Source organism: Cinclus cinclus, chromosome 1 (assembly GCF_963662255.1).
Source record: "Cinclus cinclus chromosome 1, bCinCin1.1, whole genome shotgun sequence".
In the NCBI taxonomy this organism is placed as follows: Eukaryota; Metazoa; Chordata; class Aves; order Passeriformes; family Cinclidae; genus Cinclus; species Cinclus cinclus.
Genome location: NC_085046.1, coordinates 138,813,156 through 138,831,487, shown reverse-complemented (window position 1 = coordinate 138,831,487; position 18,332 = coordinate 138,813,156). Strand labels below are relative to the sequence as shown.

Genomic DNA, 18,332 nt, shown 5'->3' with positions numbered 1-18,332 from the left:
TGTGTCATTCTTTGGGGAGTATTATAATGTTAGAAATACTAGATTGATATTCATATTGCATTCATTTGTACCTGGTTAAGTGTAACTGGTAATTTGTAACTGGTAAGGGTAAGCTAAGCTTACTCCAAACACTGTTTTGGCCCCATAAAACTACTATTTACAGGGATAAATCTTGTAATTTTATTTTGTGCTAAGTCTTGCACAGCCACAGTAACATGGCAGTTGGGCACATCTGTGTCTTGTTTACCAGATATAGTTCAATTCCTGCTAGGGAACAATATGTTCAATAAACTTGAAATCAGTCAAGAGCTGGGCTGAGTTAACACCAGAATCACTGTATTTGCAGCATTGCACCAGATGTTAAATGTCTTTCTGTTGTGATTGGTGCCAAATGTGCTTAGACCATTTGTGTATGAAGATAGTAAAGCAGTACACAGTTTGCAGTGAAAAATAACTTAAAATTAAAGCATTGCTTTGTGCAGTAAGAATGCGTATTTGGAGTATGAATACAAATTATTGAGTATTCAGTGAAGTATGTGACATAGTAATGATGTTAAAAAGCATGGTTGTGCATTTCTCTATCAATGCAGTTTCCAGAGAGGAAAAATCTTATTTGGCCTTGAAGCTCTTACTATATTTTGTGGAATACATAGGCAAATGTAACCAAATCCATTAATACAGGAAGCCAGTTTGGTAACAAAGTCTTCTATTTACTTGTCTAGAAAAAAACTTATGAGTGCAACTTGAAAAATAAAATTATGGGTGTGGTTATTTTTCTTTTATTTTTCAGAATGTTATTATAGCACTTACTTTTCCAGTCCTGTTCTACTAAATATGTCTAACTTACAGCCCAGGAAATTTAAAACCTTTTAAACAGGAAAGTTTAGAAATAAAAAAAGTTTAAAGCAAGTGAATAAGAGCTAGTAAGAGGCAGGAATATTGAAAGAAGTGTGTCAGAAACACAGAAAATATCATACTCTGGTGGGCCTAGATTACTTCAGCTGTTATATTTGTGGGTGAGGAGGAAATTTTATCTCTGTATTAACAATCTCTTTTGTATTTTAGGAACTTCACATGACTGGAGATTACGATGTGGTGCTGTGGACCTCTATTTCACACTCTTTGGCCTCAGCAGACCTTCCTGTTTACCATTACCAGAGCTTGGACTTGTTCTTAACCTGAAGGAAAAGAAAGCTGTACTCAATCCAACAATTATCCCTGAATCAGTTGCAAATAATCAGGAACCTATGAACAGTACTAACAATCATGGACAGTCAGTAGGATTTCAGAACACCGTAAGCACAAACCATCTGCATCCATCCTATTCAGCTGGCTCTGAGTTCTTGCATGGGTTGCTGATTTAATTTTGTATTGTGTTCAAGCCTCTCATGCTTTACCTAAGGTGCCTTCTTTCCTCATTGCTCTTGGTTCTGTCCGCTTGAAAAGCTGGTATATACCATGACATTTTGGACATTTTTTAACTGTTTTGCATTGCATATGCAAGCTTTATACTTGTTGGTTTTTTTTTCCTAGTCTCATCATTTCTGTTCTTTATCAAACTTTATGTATTGCTTATGAGATACAAAGTAATTCACAGAAATGTTTGATGCTGTGATGAAAGCTTTTTTCATGAGACTGTTTCTTATAGGCAAGTTATCCAATTTTCCTAAACAAAATCTTTTATCAGTAAATCTGTTGCATCTTAAAATACATATATACACGTCATTTTAAACAACTTTAAGTCATGTGAAGGTTGGAATTTTAACACATCTGCATTGAATTTGAATCTGATATTTTACTTCTGTGCTCTGAAGGATTTGTAACAACTTCTGAGGAATGGGATACATTCAGTTTGGTATCTTTCTGGATTCAGAGGCTTCAGTCCTAACACCTATTCCATTATGTAGATAGAAAATAAATTTTTATAAACTATTAGGGTCATAATTCCCTCAAGAATAAGTGCCGCTGCTGCAAGACTAAGTATTTTTGTTGGACAGATTTAATTATGAGGGGAAAAAAATCAACAGATATGTAAATATTAAGTGATTTTTTTTTAACAGTTTCAAAAACAGCATGTGATTAGCATGTTTGAAACTTTCCACCCTTTTGAATGGGATCGTTTACTGTTACTTTATCAGTCCCATAGTTAATGTCTAAATAGTTTTCATTGAAAAGTATGCTGAGAGCACTAATTAACAGTACCCTGCAGGCCCTTTCCAGCAGGGGGAGAGAATGTTGGTAGAGTCAGATATTGTTAGACTTGTCCTGCATATTTACAGAGCATATAGTAGGTCATCATTTGCTGTACCTAATCATTAGAATTAAATAGCATGAAGCATTTTGTTGGCATATTTTTAGGCTGCAGTTCAGTGAACACCCAAACTTTTTTTGCAGCCAGGCTATCAAAAAGTTTCCTCATAACTCTTCCTAAACTTTCCTCTCCCTTATGCTAGCATAGTTGTTGCTACAATAGTGAGCTGGATCAGGGAGGATCTAGTTGAACAGCACCTTTTTATGAACAGGTATTTCAGTTTCCTGAGCCAGTTTTGTCACATAGTTGTAAAAATGCCTCTGGCACCCCAGGACAGAACCGTCTGTGGATGAGGCTGCTTCATTTAGCAGTATACTGGCTTGCACTGGTGTGGAAATATAGCACTGGTATAAGCCTCAATTTGTACTTCATCCCTTGTATCTTCTCCTATTCCACATCTTCATTCTCCTACCCCTTACCTTAAGGGTACCATTTTCTCTGTAGCTCCCCCAAAATTCAGCGAACTGATTTTCCAGTAGCATAAAACAAAGACTGCCTCTTATATCAGACAAAGTTAATCCAAAAGTGTTTCACAATAGCAATGCCTGGAACAAAATAATAGGAATGAAAAATGGGAAATGCATATTTGAGGGGAAAAAAGAATAAACAGGTGATAGAATTTATCAGATTGACTAGATTCTTCAAAGTAGACATACTCTAAGAGCATATACATGTTAAAATCAGTGCTGATAGAGTAGTGCCACTGAAGCTGATGAGGTTGGTAAAAGTTATCCACTTCATAAAATGGAACTTGAATTGTTCAGGGCAAGAGTTTGTGGGACTAGAGAGCCCTTTGATAGAAGAAGAGCAGTTCAGGAGAGCAGTATATGCCCTTGAGAGGCTGTGATGTATCTGCCTTTTATAGTTTTTTGTGAGCTTTTAATTATGTTTGCTTCTGTGGATGCTTTATTTTCCCTTCTAAATTTTGTCTACCGGACTTGTTGAAACACCTGTCTCCTGTTTTCATTACTATATGCGTAACTTAGGAGACTCTCCTGTTGTTCTATTTCTTTGAACTTGTCCTTTTTACAGTCTAAGCAGTAATTTGCAAAACAGTTTTATTCTTTTTAATAAATATTGTTGTAAAATAAAGAAAAATAAATTATAAGTATTCATTATGATTTGTACTAAGTAAAGCAAGCATTAACTTTTAAAACAAAGTAGAAGAAGATTTAGCTAAATTCCATGTGTAGATCAGAGGCTATCACAGTTTTTCAACTGAGATTTGTCCTGAGGAGAGTCTGCAAGGCATAGATTTATAGACAGGCTATTCAGAGGCAGCAAATGTTGTTGCACACCAACAGTACCATGATTGTGAGAAGCAACAGAAAAGATGCCAATGCTAGATATGCAGAGGGAGCAGGGATAGAAGTAAAGAGAAACTATGTTTGTAGGAGTGGTTGGCACAAATCCATGCAGGGTTTTAGAAAATACTTCTTGCCAGAACTACAGAGAAGACTTTGTTCAAATCACGCACTTTACTCAGAAGATTTTCCAGGTATCAGGTCGCTTTTCTGAAACATGGATCTTGCTATCTTCTAATTTTGGTCTTTTAATGCTGCTTCAGGAGGATGATCATCTTATTAAGGAAACAGCATCCAGCATTTCTGGTCATCAGCAGGGGGTGAAGAGGAAGGCTGATATGCCACTCGGGTCTCCATTGGAGCCAGGGCAAATACTAGAGAAGAATGAAGACAGTAAAGTCAAACTCAAAATCAGAGTAAGAAATGGAAATTCAACTTGCACAATGTGTAGGGTGTTCAGAATAACAGCAGTGGCTTCCCTTGAAGCTGTGTTCAAACAAAAGGCATGCTGTGTATATATGGACAGCAGTTGTTAAGCTTACTTTGGCAAAATCATTTCCTATCAGATTCTTTATTGGCTGGCAAGAACTAAAGTTGACAGATAATGCTCTTGTTCGCACAGCTTCACAGTAAATTAGAAAGAAGGAAAGACACTGACCCTTTTTGATTTTATTGAACTTTTATTCCTTTGCAGTGGTAGATATCACTTCCTTTCCCTCTCACCCCCAGTTTACCTCAAAAATAAAATATTTAACATTCTGTTCAGTAATGTTTTTATGAGTTATTAGCATCTGCTTATTTTTTTTTCCTGGTATCTTAGTTCTCAAACTCTCAAGAGGAAGAGGAAATTGATATGGACACAGTTCATGACAGCCAAGCCTTCATTTACCATCATTTGAATATGCTGGAGCGACCATCCACACCAGGTATGAGTAACTTTATAGGCAAGGTGGATGTATTTTTTTTTAACTGCTTCAGTTGTGAGGTGTTTTTTGCTACTGCTTATTTCCATACATTCGGTGTTGTTAAGTGCTAAGTGTTGCTGGAATTCCAGGAACTGTGTAATGGGGGCATAAGAACATTTCTTAAATTTTCAGGAGATGCACAGATAAGTGTATACATGTATATTTTCACGCATATCTAAGTAAGACAAATATAAATCATACTTACGAAAGTGAAAAGCTAAGGAATTAAAAAAAGAGCACAAAATAGAAGTAGTTTAAGTAGAATCCCATAAGCAATTAGGTGAAACTTGTCATTTAAAAAATAATAATTTTGAAGGTTAAAAAAAATAACAAGACTCCTTAGGTAAAAATAACACTAAAATATTAATGATTTATAATTTAACATTAGCAGTTAAAAAACATAAATGTCTCAAATGTGTTTAGAAGGTTTTTCCAAAGTTGAAGATTGCATCTGAGAGTTAAAAAATTGTTTCGTTTCAAGTACTTCCTTTCTTTTACTATTGCTCTTAGTATCTTTTTTTTTCAATACTTGACAAAATTATTCTGTAGGCATAGTGTTTCTTAGAAACCTTAAAACAGGTTGAGCTTCATTGTTGAGCTTCCACCTTCTGTTTCTCTGTCACTAGCAAATAAATTCAATGGTTAGTCTCAAAATGTTTTAACAACGTTTCTAAGGTTCAGTTCCAGAATGTATCAGTGGAGCAAAACTGAGGTAATGTGACAATGTACCAAGCACTTTGAGGGATCTTCCATTCAGATTCAGAACAAGATTTTAAGGTTGCAGTACTGTACTGTGTAGAAGTGAAGTTTTTTGCTTTAGAATTCAGAGTAATTACTTTCTTGCTTGTTTTACTGTTTTTATTCAGTGACTTCCTAGTGTAAAACAGAAATAGACCTGGAATGTTGGTACCATCTTGAGTTCCCCTAGGTCCTGAGCTATGCTGGCAGGTGACCATATCTGCTTTCTCTGTGGCCAGGCAGTTTAGTGGCCCCATTTAAGAGAAGGACTGGTGGATGCTGCTGCTCTGAGAATCCTGCTGAGGCTGGTGCCTTGGTGCCAGTGGTACAAAAGCTGGAGGCTCATACTCCATTATGAGCCTTGGACATAACATTTTTCCTTTTTGGCAGATGCTCTAGTCGCTAAGGGAGTTAATTTCTTTCTTTTGATTTTTGTGGATTTTTTTTTTTTTTTTATAAAAGGTAACTGCTGTCACTTCTCAGCTAACAAATTAAGTTAATATGGGGACATTAAAACACAGGGAGGTCTAGTTTCTGGATTCCAGATGGTCTTCAGTTAATGACAGGCCTACAGCCAACTCCACCAGGACAGCTTTGCTGTTATGTGTCTAGAGTAGCAAAACCCCCAGCTTTTTGATTTACTTCAGCAGGGTAAAGGAGCAGGCTGCATGTAGGTTACTCTCGTGAAGGAGCCTATATCTTTAGTTTAAACTTCTCAGAGCTGCTTTGAATTTTGTTCTCAATTTATTTATGGTCAACCATCACATTTTCTGCTATGGCAGAGAATGATGCATCCAGGGCATGCAAGTGCAAAGCTGATCTGCTGAGGATTAGTATTTATAACTCTTATGTGATATTTTGCAACAATTTTTTCACTAGATTTGCACACTCTATGGAATATAAAGTCATAAACAAAACTCTGCCAAATACGTCACAAATAGGACTTAGGGGACCCTCTGTGTGCCAGCTCTGGGCCTGTTGTGGATTAAGTTTGCACTGGAGGCCAGAAAGGATAAAGTCTGACCAGGAGTGGAGCAGTGGCCACTTGAGTGGTGCTTTTATAGACCCACAGCAGACACAAGCTACTTCAAGTCTCACTTGTGTCCTAAATGGCCTTCTCTCCTCTGTTGTTTAGGTGTTCAGCACACTGTAATACATTTTCTTTCTTAGCTAATAAATACGACACATGCCAGGTTTTGCACCAAAATTCACTTTAAATAGTAAGCCATTGAAGATTGTGTTATTCTTTTTTTTCCTTTGTGTGGTTAGAAACAGTTCAACTTCACATACTTTTTGCTTCTAAAATTTCACCTTTTTTCTTAATCATGGCATTTATCTTAGAAGCTGAGATTAATGAATTACAGACTGAGTAAATAAAGATAGTTCAATCTTTAGGAAATGGTATACTGCTGAGAAGAAACAGATGGGGAAAAATAAAAGCATACATAAATAAAATTGTTCACACGTAAGAGTGTTCTGTTTTACAAAGGAATCACGGGGCCTGTGAGGTTTTACATCCTCCAGTGATGGAGGATGGGTGCATTTCAAGGAGTGATTATTGTGAAATAGGTTGACAGCAGGTTCTGAAATGGCCTCAGTGTCTTGTTAGTAAATCTGCCTCAGTTCTGACTCCTGCTTGGAAGGAGTGAGCTCTTAGTCCACCAGCAGTTTTCCTCCCACAGCTGTGGGTTATGGCCCTGCATGTCACATGAAGCATTAGGTCATCAGCCCAACACAGCATGTGAAAAGCAGCTGCCAGGAGGAAGTTCACATTCCTCACAGGAGGAAGTTGTATCTGTGGTTTTTGCTGGATTGTTGAGTTGGGGTTCTTTTCCATTTACCAGACCATTTCAATCCATTTCAAATGATGATTTGGATTTGGTCAAGTTGATGTAATCCCCTTAACTCCAGGAAAACTAATATTATTTTCCTTAAAAGTTGGGAGAGGCAGTGTTTTTCTATGGTTCTGCCCATGGATATGGAAGGTTAAGGATGGGACAATAAAAAAGTTTTCTAGTACACGTTTTGCTGGATTGCAAGTTTCAGTGTTATAAAGTAGAGCACCTGTCCTAGTTCATATAGAAAATAAATGGCTTAAATTAATGGTCCTACTAAAGCATCCTGACTATGGTAGTAGAACTGTGGACTCTGGCAGTTGTAAGGGAATCTAATCATTTTATCAAGAAATTATTAAAACAAACAAAACATTAGTTGTGAACTGTCTAAAGAATGCTGTTGTGATGATTACTCATCTGCCCTTAGGACTAGAAGCTTGGTAGCCTCCTTTGAACCTCCAAGGCTGTGCAAGGTTACATTTTGTACATGAGAGCAAATTTTATTTTGCTAATAATCATCAAGAATATTACGAACACTCCCTTCGCTTAAATCTTAAGATAAAAGACTTTCAAGATGAGATTTTGTGTAAACAACAGATTTGATCTCTCGTGCTGTAAGGTGACTTGTCTTGCTTTGTTGACTTCATTGAAATCAGATAAAGGTACCCTTCTTTAATATTTCACTCATCTGAAAGTACAGTACATCAGAAGTAACCTTTAAAAGGTTCTGCTGTATCTGTCAGTGCTTATTGATTTGCCTGATCTTTTCTGCTTCCAAAATAAATTCCTGGCTGTAGGCTGGAAGATCAGCCATGAAGTTGCATGTCATTATGGCTGATCACTGATAAACACTTAATTGCACTTCTTCCAACTAGTTTTGATCATTTGAAAGTTGATAAAAAGCAGTATCCAATTCTCTCTTTATTTCTGAAAAGGAAGGAAAGTTAAAATACAGTGATGGTCACTTTGTGCACTGGCAATTCTTTTTCTGATGACATTCAGAGGCAGTGGGCTTTGAGGACGTCCTGAGCATTCAGACTCAGATCAAACAGATTCCTTGGCCATTCTGTTAATCCTTTTGCACTTTTCCAGGATAGTCAAATCAGAAATTGCCGCTGCTGACTTTGTGGTTGCTCTGTTTACTGTGTAGATGTATGTGAAACTTTGGAGGCCTAGACCACAGTCACAGTGTTGATTGGATTGTCATCTTGTTTATCACAGTTACTGCACTTTTGGGAAATTATGGTTTATCTGGATTAACTTTTTTCTGAAACACTTTGAAACTGGTCATACTGCATATGCTGCAGTAAAGTGTAGAGGTCAACTGCTGTAGTTATTATGTTTAAACAGTACATTTACAGCAGCAGATCCAAGCCTGAGGTGCAAATCACTGCCCCTGGAGTTTGCATGCAGGAGTAAATAGGAATTCAGTCCAAACTCTGTGGGAAGCCCAGTCCTCTGCATTTACCCAAGTTAGCAGTAAGTGCACCAGTACCTCAAAGTCCAGCCATTAGTGGCTCTCTGTCAAAAAAGTGCTATGGAAACATCAGCGCACAGACAGATACATAAATGAACACTTCTTGGATTTGAGGACACCACTGACAGTGATGACATTTTGCTTTACTTTCTAAGGAGGTAAAAGTCGTTACAACTGTTTTGTTAGAATGCCTTTTAATAACATATAATATTAGTGCAGTATCTGTTAGAATTTATTACTCAAGATTTAACTGCTTACAAAGTGGTTGCTCATAGGCTTTGAGGTTTGTAGATAAATTTGCGTCACTGAAATTGGTTAATAGTACACTTCACAAGAAATGGTGTTTTCCAGTGCTTTACTCTAAAGTAAAGAAAGCAGCTTTAATAGAAACACATGCACTGTAGACAGTGATAACAGAAATGAGAGTTGCATCAGTGTGTGGCTGCAGTGTGTCGACTACTTGATTTAATAAAATCAACCTAATACTGTAGCTGTGACTGTCTCTGAGAAAACAACTAATCACTCTCAAATCTAGAGGATGAACAAGGCTAGCAAGTTTTTAAGTCAACTACCTGAAACTGGTAGAGGCACAAAGTATTCTGAATTGGCTTCCTGATTTGGATGTTCTTTCTTTCAAAAACAGGGATTTCACTAGAATGTTCTAGAATATTAAAACAAATGTAGTAAAAATAACACCACAGTTAAGCTATTATGTTAGTGTAAGTGTAAGGCAATATAGTTGTTAAAGGAAAGCCAAATGAGGAAATCAAACTTTTTACCAGTTAAAACTGTATTTTCGTTAAAACACCAGCTTGGCTATACAATACTTTTGTTTTACTTTGGTATCGGTATAAGGAATTGTCTATCTGGTTTTAAATGCCTCTAAAAATTGAAGTCAAACGAATCTGTAAATTGGAACTAGTTAAAATGTTTATGTTGGTGCCAAATTAACTGATTTGCTTAGTATATCTTCAGAAAACCTTTGGCTGGTTTTATTTTTTTAACTAGACCTTTGTTTTTCACCCTCAAACTTTAAACTTTGTCCCATAGACCTTAAAAGAGCACTCTCCTAGAGAGAAAATTGATAACCTTTTTCAGAGATGTATAATTTGAAAATTCTGGTTCTTTAGACTAATTACAGGACATTGCTTTCTGGAAACTTGAAATCATTTATGCTTGGTAATTTTTTCTATGTACTTTGTTGGTGGTTCAACAGATGCATAAACAGAGCATTAAATTAAAAAATAATGTGTCTTGGATGTTTCCAGAGTAACACTAAAAAGAAAAGAAGAAATAAGGAAAAACAAGATAATTTTGAAACTGTTTTTATGGTATTTTCCTTTTTTTGAATGTTTTCTTTTTAGAGAAAATGTTAGCCAGAGATGCAGTTCAACTGCTAGTCACAGAGTGTGCATTGCCTTTCTCATTGGTAAGCTTTCTTTGGGTTCTGGGAGAGACACATTAAGTGCTTCTGTGTTTGTTGACATCCCCCTCTTCCAGAGCCTGTCCAGGTGCTGCAGCACCAGCCTGTCCTCAGGACCCATGGGCTTCAGCCTTTGCTATGATTTGTGAACTTGTCTTCTCCCTCTCTGATGTTTCAGTAAATTAGGGTGCAAATGGGGAAATTTCAAACAAATGTCAACTTGTAAAAATCGTGTATCAGCCAGCTGTTTTATATTCATTGGCCATGCAAAGAAACAGAGGCTGTAAGTTTGTGGCATCCCACTCTCTTTTCACAAAATCAAAAACTTAGGAGGGACCATATGAAAGGTCTCATGAAAGCCTGTCAGCATGTTAAAGTCTCAAGTTACAGGTTTTCAAACTGGAAAAGTTCAAAACCAAAATAAGATAAAAATAGGTGAAACACTGTCCAACAATATAGGTCATTGTTAATGCACCAATGAGTATTAAAACTTAAGTGAACAGGGTGTTAGCATTATCTGACAGCAATTTGCATTATGACAGAAAATGTTACTTTAAAGCTTACCAGGATCCAAATCCCTTTAATTTTAAAACTAATCTACATGATGCATATTTTCATATTTTATTCTCTCTCATGACATCTACAGCATTTGTATATGTCCCTGGGGCAAACGGTACACAAATATTCTGATCTTTCTCCCATGGCATCATAATCCTGTCTAATTTTAAGCACCTACCCTGCTAGCTGGAGCACCACAAAGCTAACAATTACATTGGAATCTCCACATCCTAAACAGGAGGAGATCCATGTGGATAGACACATGTATTCACATTTTCTTCCAAGGAATGCTACTAACCACTTCAGAAATGAACTTCTGGGCTCACCCTCCACTTATTGTGTGTTTCTGTGTTTTGTGAAACCTGGGTTTCAGTCCTTCTTTCTGTGCCAGGAAGAAGTGGGTTCCCTGCAGGGAGTGCTCTGCGCCTCTTTGCATCAGTCCTGCTACCCCCACTGATAAAAGGATGATTGTACTGCCCTGTGAGGCAATTTCTATTTGGCCTTGCTTTCCTTAACTACACTTGTCATGTTCCTGGCATAAGCTTTAAGTAGATACTAATTCAAAGGAAGAAAAAAAAGAGGTTCTGGAGATTCAATACTGAATTTTATGCATGGATATCTGTAACATTTTTGATAGAGCTTTTATAGGTCTGTCCATTTCGTCACATAACTGAGTTCGGTAGTTTGTGATCAGTCTTTTGGAGCCATCATTCAGGATCAATATATTTGATTCTTGATTTCAAAGCACTCTTAAACAGTAGGAGGAAATTTTCTGGATAGCTGTTTTATTTTTGCATTTAAAAACCCAAGAGACTAGAGTCACTATTCACCTCTATGAAGAAATTGTGTGTGTACTCTATTGCTGGCTCAGTAGAAGCAGATTTTTGTAATGACATTCTTTCATTACTTACTGACATCTTTTCCATATTACCACCAATTTTGACTGTTCCCTTAAGTGTCAGTAGCCCTTGAGTTGCAGTTGGATCCCATTTCTCCCTTTCTTGAAGATCTTCCTGCCTCTCTACGTGGTCACTACCACCTGTTTGGTCCTGTTGGCTTAAACTACTGTTGTACTTGTTCCTTAACTCCAGTCAGTGGTGTTTAACTGCTTTAACAAACAGATTTTTTTTTAAATAACACATCTGAAATAAGTAATGTGGTGACAATACAGACGCCTTAGCAGAGCTGGTAGTTCTGTAAACTGCAGGAAATTAGCACAGTGGCAGGTCATGTAGCAGAGTCAGGAGAGTCTGGTTGGTTGCATCCTCCATCTTCACTTGACACTACTGCTACCTCATCCCTGCAGATTTTAACCAGTGGTTTTATACCAGTTCTGGTTAAAATTTTTAAAGTTCAGAGGCTTAGCTTTGGCTTAGGGTTGTTATAAATGTAGTGTCTAGACTTACAGGTTTAGTTTTCAAATAAAAATAGTTCCACAATTTGGACTTAATGGAGCTGAGGAGTTTTAGGAGTTTGTGTCATGTTGTGTGGGTTTTTTCTTCTATTTGAACTTGACTTGAGTTTGCCATGTGTATTTTAATGTATCATGTGCCTGTAGCTTGTAGAACACATGAGAATATCTTCTGTACTTCAGGTAATCTTTTGTACATTTTCTATACAACCAACCAGTGGTCTTCAGGCTTTTTGCCAAGACCTTTATTTCTGTGTTTCTAGGAGCTCTGTGTCACTGCCACAGTTCACCTGTAACTACTGCAGCCTATTTCAACAGTGTGAAATACTGCTTTTGTTTCCTGAGATACAGCCTTCACCCTTTCCTTTTCTAATGGCCTGAGCCAGATATACTCCTTTTTTCACCATTGTGTCATCTGTTTAATGGCTGGTTTTGAATCTTTGCAGCTACTAAATAAAGTTGTCTAAACACTGAATGCTTTAGAGGAAAGAGTTCAGGTTATGAGGATAGGTCTAGATACAGGAGGAATTCCTTTAAAGATATTATTGGAAATAGTTACATAGTAAAGTAGTCTTGCACCTTTCTGCATCAAATACAGTATACTTGCATGCTGTCTTCATTGCCGAGAATGGCTCCAGACAACAGTGTAAAAAAATGGTAGTAGGTAGGCATTGAAATCAGCAAGTAGAAGTTGGAACTGGTGTGCATCTCCTCTACCTGCCATAAGATACATAAAAAAGTAAAGTTGTGAGTTCTAACAATAAATTTTTGCATTGATAACATGAGCTTACTGGTGCTTAGTTCTGATTAAATAAAAGCGAAAACTTTTTAAAATGCTTTTATATTAGAGATTCCAAGTTTATAAGAAACTATTGTACTTCAGACTAGCCTCTTTCATAACCTCAGCAGAATTTTATATTGCACCATATTCCTGTCTTGTGTTTAAGACCAAACATATTTCTAGAAAGACATCATTTTGCTGCTTAAGACTCCAAGCAGTAGAAATTCCATCCTGTCCAATAGTAAGTTATTGATTGTCTTCACTATAAAAATGTTTTCTTTCTATTCTGACTTCTAAACATTTCATATAGATGTAGATTTTGTTTTTTCCAGACGTATCTATAAACAAACAAACAAAACCAGAACAGCTGTACCATCTAGAAGTTTCCCTATGTATATATATATACGATTGAATCAGTCCTTAATCTTTTGGGTGAGGCTAGAAAGATTGAATGAAAATTGTTCTCAATACTTGCTTGTCATAGTACAGGGAGCTGTCTCTTCAGACTTCCAGGAATCATTGCCATAGACAAATCATTCCTGCCTTTTGAGTTATACAGCCAATCGGCCAAACAAAAAGATGTACTGGAAAATAAATGTGTTTTCAAATATACAGAAAAAGGTAATTTTATAGTAACAGCATAGTAACATCAAATAACGTAATTTCTTGTTATTAATTGTGATATTTTTACCAAAAAACTGGGTGGGAAAAACCCCCATATTTAAAGTAGCAATGAAGAAAATCCATTTTAAGTAATACTTAGAGGATTTGTTGCCTTCAAAAGTCTGATGGTGCTTTTCTATATTTATCTAGTTGTTAAAGCATTCTTGCAGTATGAGTGATCTGATTCAATTTCTGGCTAAAGGAATCTGAGTATTCCTACTTTCCAAGCATTTCCACTCTTTAACAAAGGTATCCTTTGAATAATGCCCTTTAATCTCTACTATTGAAGCTATTGCAGTCTGTCTGAAGTAATGAAATATTAAATGAGCCAAAAAGAGAATGAGAAAGTCATTCCTGCATTGAGATATCATGGATCATATTTCCTTCCTCAGGTTCAGATACCAGGTTTGTTCAATATATAAGTAGTTCTAGTGTACTTGTGAAATATATGATAAAGATGGTATAGTTGTCTTTATTGGGCTTTGGTTTTGTTTAGGAAAAAAGAACTTGTATAATCTTTCAAACAGGCTAAATTGTTTGAAAGAGGCAATTTTTAGAAAAACCAGTTTAATTTTCCCGTATCAAAAGGTTTGTATGTTGTTGCAGGGAGCTTTACCTCCTGACTAAGAAGAGTTCACATCCCAAAAATGCACTTTATTGTGTCAGTCTTGCACTTTATATCAGAATTTTCACAAGCAGTTATATTTGCACTATTCAGGGTATAGTGGCCTTCCTACTCTATTTAAAAACTAATTTCAGGACACGAGTTTGACTTGAAGTGTCTTAGGGCTCTTTACAGTTCCTGATTGTCTGGGATACTGTTATGCTGTTGAGTAAGGGAAGACCATCTCTAAAAATTGTCAGTAGTGTGGGAACTTTAATTGCATGTTCAGAGCCTTCTCTGAAGCTAAATGGTATCATAAAAGATTTCATGTTTTATGTTTAAATGATAATGTAGGTTTTATATATTTCAGAATTCCTTATGTTTGGAAACAATGCAAGTTAAACATTTGCTAATCCCACTGTATCCATTCTTTTAGGTAAGGAACAATCTTCTGGAGAGATAAACATGCACCCTGTCTCAGCAGCTCCACTCTCTGTGTTCAGTAAAGAATCAAACTCCTCAAAACACAGTGATCACCATCACCATCACCACCATGAGCACAAGAAAAAGAAGAAGAAACACAAGCATAAGCATAAACATAAACATAAACATGACACTAAAGAAAAGGAAAAGGATCCCTTTGTTTTCTCTAACAGTCCAGCCAGTGCACGATCAATCCGTTCCCCATCACTTTCAGACTGATACCAATGGCTTCTCTGGAGTTCAACTTGCAATACTCTTGGAGTACTTAGAAGGATGTACATAACTATAGCTTCTATCTTTTTTTTTATGGAACTAAGAATATGTGAATTGCCTGAGCAAGTCAGAAGCTCTGCCACCTTTGAAGCCTTCTTTTTGCATGTGTGGTTGTTGAAATCTGATTCAAAAAATATGGTTTATGATTCTGACTCATTTTGTATTTCACTGTTCTCCACACCTCCCACTCTTTTTTCCATTTTAAACAAAGAAAACAGCCCTTTATGTAAGGGCCCCATGTCCACTGGCAACCCCCTGCACATCACGCTTACCATGTGTGTTGCCAGAATCAATTATGGTTTAATCCTTTGAAGAATGTTAGAGGCAGAGTATGTTTTAAGCAGAAGCCAATTGCCTGGCCTTTGGTGACAGACTGTTTCCAGAGCAGTATTGTATAACTAAGAGTAGATCTCCTCAGAAGACAGGGATTTCCTTTAGTCTTCAGCTGACCTGTTTCTTGCTTTAACCATTGCAACGTAATGTCAGACTTCTAAAAGAACAGTATGTAGAACATTTTCAATTTTCAGATACTAAAACTCTTGAAAAATTCCAGGCTGCTTTTAGGCTGGTGGTATTTATTATGGACATGAGCCTTTTAATATGATTAAATTCTGCAGTTGTTTTTGGAATTTTAGCAAAATGCATAATGCATGTTTTGTCCTGTAATCAGGCTTTTAAAAATCCAATAAAGTTTGCGAATTATTTTGACAGAGACAGATTTTTTTCTTCAAGCTTACATTAGAATATGCTTTTGAAATATGTTTGCTAAAATTTAAAAAATAATTCTGAAAAGTTTAAAAATTAAAATATCGAAAACATGTATTTCTTCCTCCTGAGGGGTGATTTGTTTGAAAGCAGGATCAGCTCATGAATCCACAGGAGAAATATATCAGTAGATTAAACTGGGTCTGGTACTTTAAATGATGGATATATTTAAATTCCTTTAGCTGTTTTTTATGCAGTGTACTATTTACACCTGGAAAGTGTTTTATTTAAAAACTTAATTTTTAAAAAGTTTTAATAATACAGATAAATAGTCTCTGCCACTTTTTATCTATTCTCTTTATATGTGTATAGAGGCAGTGTTTTATTTCCATATACTGGTTAGCTTCTGTTGCCCATAGTTCACATAACATTCTATAAGATGGTTGTATTTGGGTTAAATATTTTTTTTTTTATCAATTTTCACAAACTTTCATGAGAGAGTGATTCTCCTTAAAGCAAAGAGAGAAAGTTCAAGAGGGACCCAAGAAGACTTTTTTAAAGCTATATTCTGTTTCATGAAAGTTAATAAATACTTTTATATTCTATACCTGCTGGTGAATCCTGTAGTTCTTGGAATAAAGCATTATTTGTAGACTAGAAAGATGATAGGCTCAGGTATTTTGTAATATGCATATATTTATTTTGTTTTTCAAACACCGTATCCTTTTAATACTGCATAGATAGTTGTACTAATCATTTCACTTGGAACCCATTTGGACTGGGTTCAGACACAATGGCCCTGGGCAGCCCTGCAGCCTCTCCTGATCTGCTGCTTTGCCATGTCAGGAAAAGCCCCCTGGGATTCTTTTAGTGATAACTGTGAGCTCTGGGAGCTTCGGTTAGCTAAAGGTGCAAGAGGAACACCTAAGCGTGGGTTGAATGAGATACTGAGTGTGTTATGGGTACAAACCATGTGTGCAGCTCAGCTCAGTGCTCCTTGTGAGACAGTAACTAACAGCTCAGTGGAAATATTTTGAGGTGTTTTTCCCTTGGCTAAGCAGTGATGTAACAGTGCCGGGGGTGTTTGTGGGAGACCTGGGCTAATAAGCAATGAAAGCTGACATTGTTTGGGAGATTGGAGGCAGGTGCTTTTATGTTTTAAAAATGAGGTCATGGATAATTTAGACTAGAAGAGAGGAACGTGGGAGTCAGAGATGAATCCTCATAGAGGTATGATCAAAGCTGTGTTTATTATGCGCTCACGGTAACAATTTATAGTAAAGTCCAGGGTACACACAATACTTAGCATACAACAATTGGATAAAGGCAGCTGTCCACGTGCTTGCAGAATGCATACGATTGGCTATAGCTCATTGTTCACGCACTTTTACAGCATCTTCCCCACCCCTTGGCTCAAGCAGTCTAGCAGCCTAGTTTAGTCACATCCATTTTACCTGTTTGCTATTTTGCTGTACTTTCCCTGTATGTCTGTCTATTTATTTGCTACTTTAATGTACCTTCCCATCCCCTTACTGTTGTTATTTTATGGTTCTTTCCCATATATTTCATTCAGGGATACCTGAATGTTACCATTCTCCCAGTCATATACAGGGTTGTGCATTTTAGTCTCAATGAGGATATTATGTCCTTGTTCAGCCATAATTTCCTCTACAATTCCCCCTTTTTCTTTTTGCACAACCTAGACCTTGGTTACAACATTTTTCAAAACTTTACAAATACAGGACAACACACAGATCATTATGATCAAACTTATGAATACTATGACTAAAATTCTTGCACTTTTTATAACCAGAGATCTTAACCATCCTGTTATAACTAATCCAGCTAACCATTTTCCAACTGGATCATCATCCTCTTTTCGATTGTGTAAACCATCTTGCAATTGTCTCAACTTCTTGTGAATTGACACTGAGTGATCAGAAACATTAACACATTCCTTTAAACTCTTCACAGCCATGTCCTTGAGCTAATAGCAAAAAATCAATAGCTGCTCTATTTTGCAAAGCAGTGTGACAAGCACTAGTAACATCAGCAGAAAGTTCATCCAGCATCTGAGAAGTAATGTTCTGAGTGAGCCCAACAGGAGACTCGCTTTAGAAGTGCTAAACTTCTTACAGCAGCTACTTGTGGAGTATAAACAGATGTTAACCATATTGTTCCTCTACCCCAAAAATCAACAGGCCCTATTTGTGTGCAATCTAGTTCATGGATGCTGCGTCTTTTTCGATAATTAAAGTGAGCATGATTTGCTATATTCATCAATTGGTGTAAGTTTGGGTGAAAGAGATTAAGTTTCCCAATATAACAAGGACCACCATGAAGGCTAGCTGGAATCCCATTCCATGCCCTATCTCCACAAATTAGAAAAGTACCTTTAGGTAATTTCTTTGGTGTTTTTCCTGTACAGTTAACTAGCAAATAAACTCAATGTATGATTTCACTTTGGTGGGGAAAGTCACTGATTGGGTCTACAGCAGTCTACCATTTCCAATTAGTGTTGACAAGAGCTACTGGCTCGAATACAAACCATCCACCTGAAGTATTAGTTGATCCTAATAAGTCTAATTCTTCTGGGTCTCATATGGTGATGTTAAGACTTTGAATGATTTTTGTTTGCCAACAAGCATCAAGTTGAGCCAATGTAAAACCAATAAGGGTTAGATTGCATTCTTGTATCATGATTAAAGAATTAAGTACTGTTTAATTGGCCACCATCCCTTGAAAGAATGCAGGTTCCCACTCTGGGACTCCTATTAAACAGGTACGAAAGGGGTTGCCAG

General features: G+C 36.7%; 1 protein-coding gene across 1 annotated transcript in view; it reads left to right on the top strand.

The window, feature by feature from the left end:
• TAF2 (TATA-box binding protein associated factor 2) overlaps positions 1 to 16,130 on the top strand; it is a 59,603-nt gene extending 43,473 nt beyond the window's left edge. The window contains exons 23-26 of the mRNA XM_062514926.1: positions 1,066 to 1,295; positions 3,879 to 4,031; positions 4,436 to 4,541; positions 14,507 to 16,130. Coding sequence (XP_062370910.1) covers positions 1,066 to 1,295; positions 3,879 to 4,031; positions 4,436 to 4,541; positions 14,507 to 14,772 — 755 coding nt within the window. The 3' untranslated portion in view covers positions 14,773 to 16,130. The remainder of the gene's footprint in view (positions 1 to 1,065; positions 1,296 to 3,878; positions 4,032 to 4,435; positions 4,542 to 14,506) is intronic.
• The last annotated feature ends 2,202 nt before the right edge of the window (positions 16,131 to 18,332 follow it).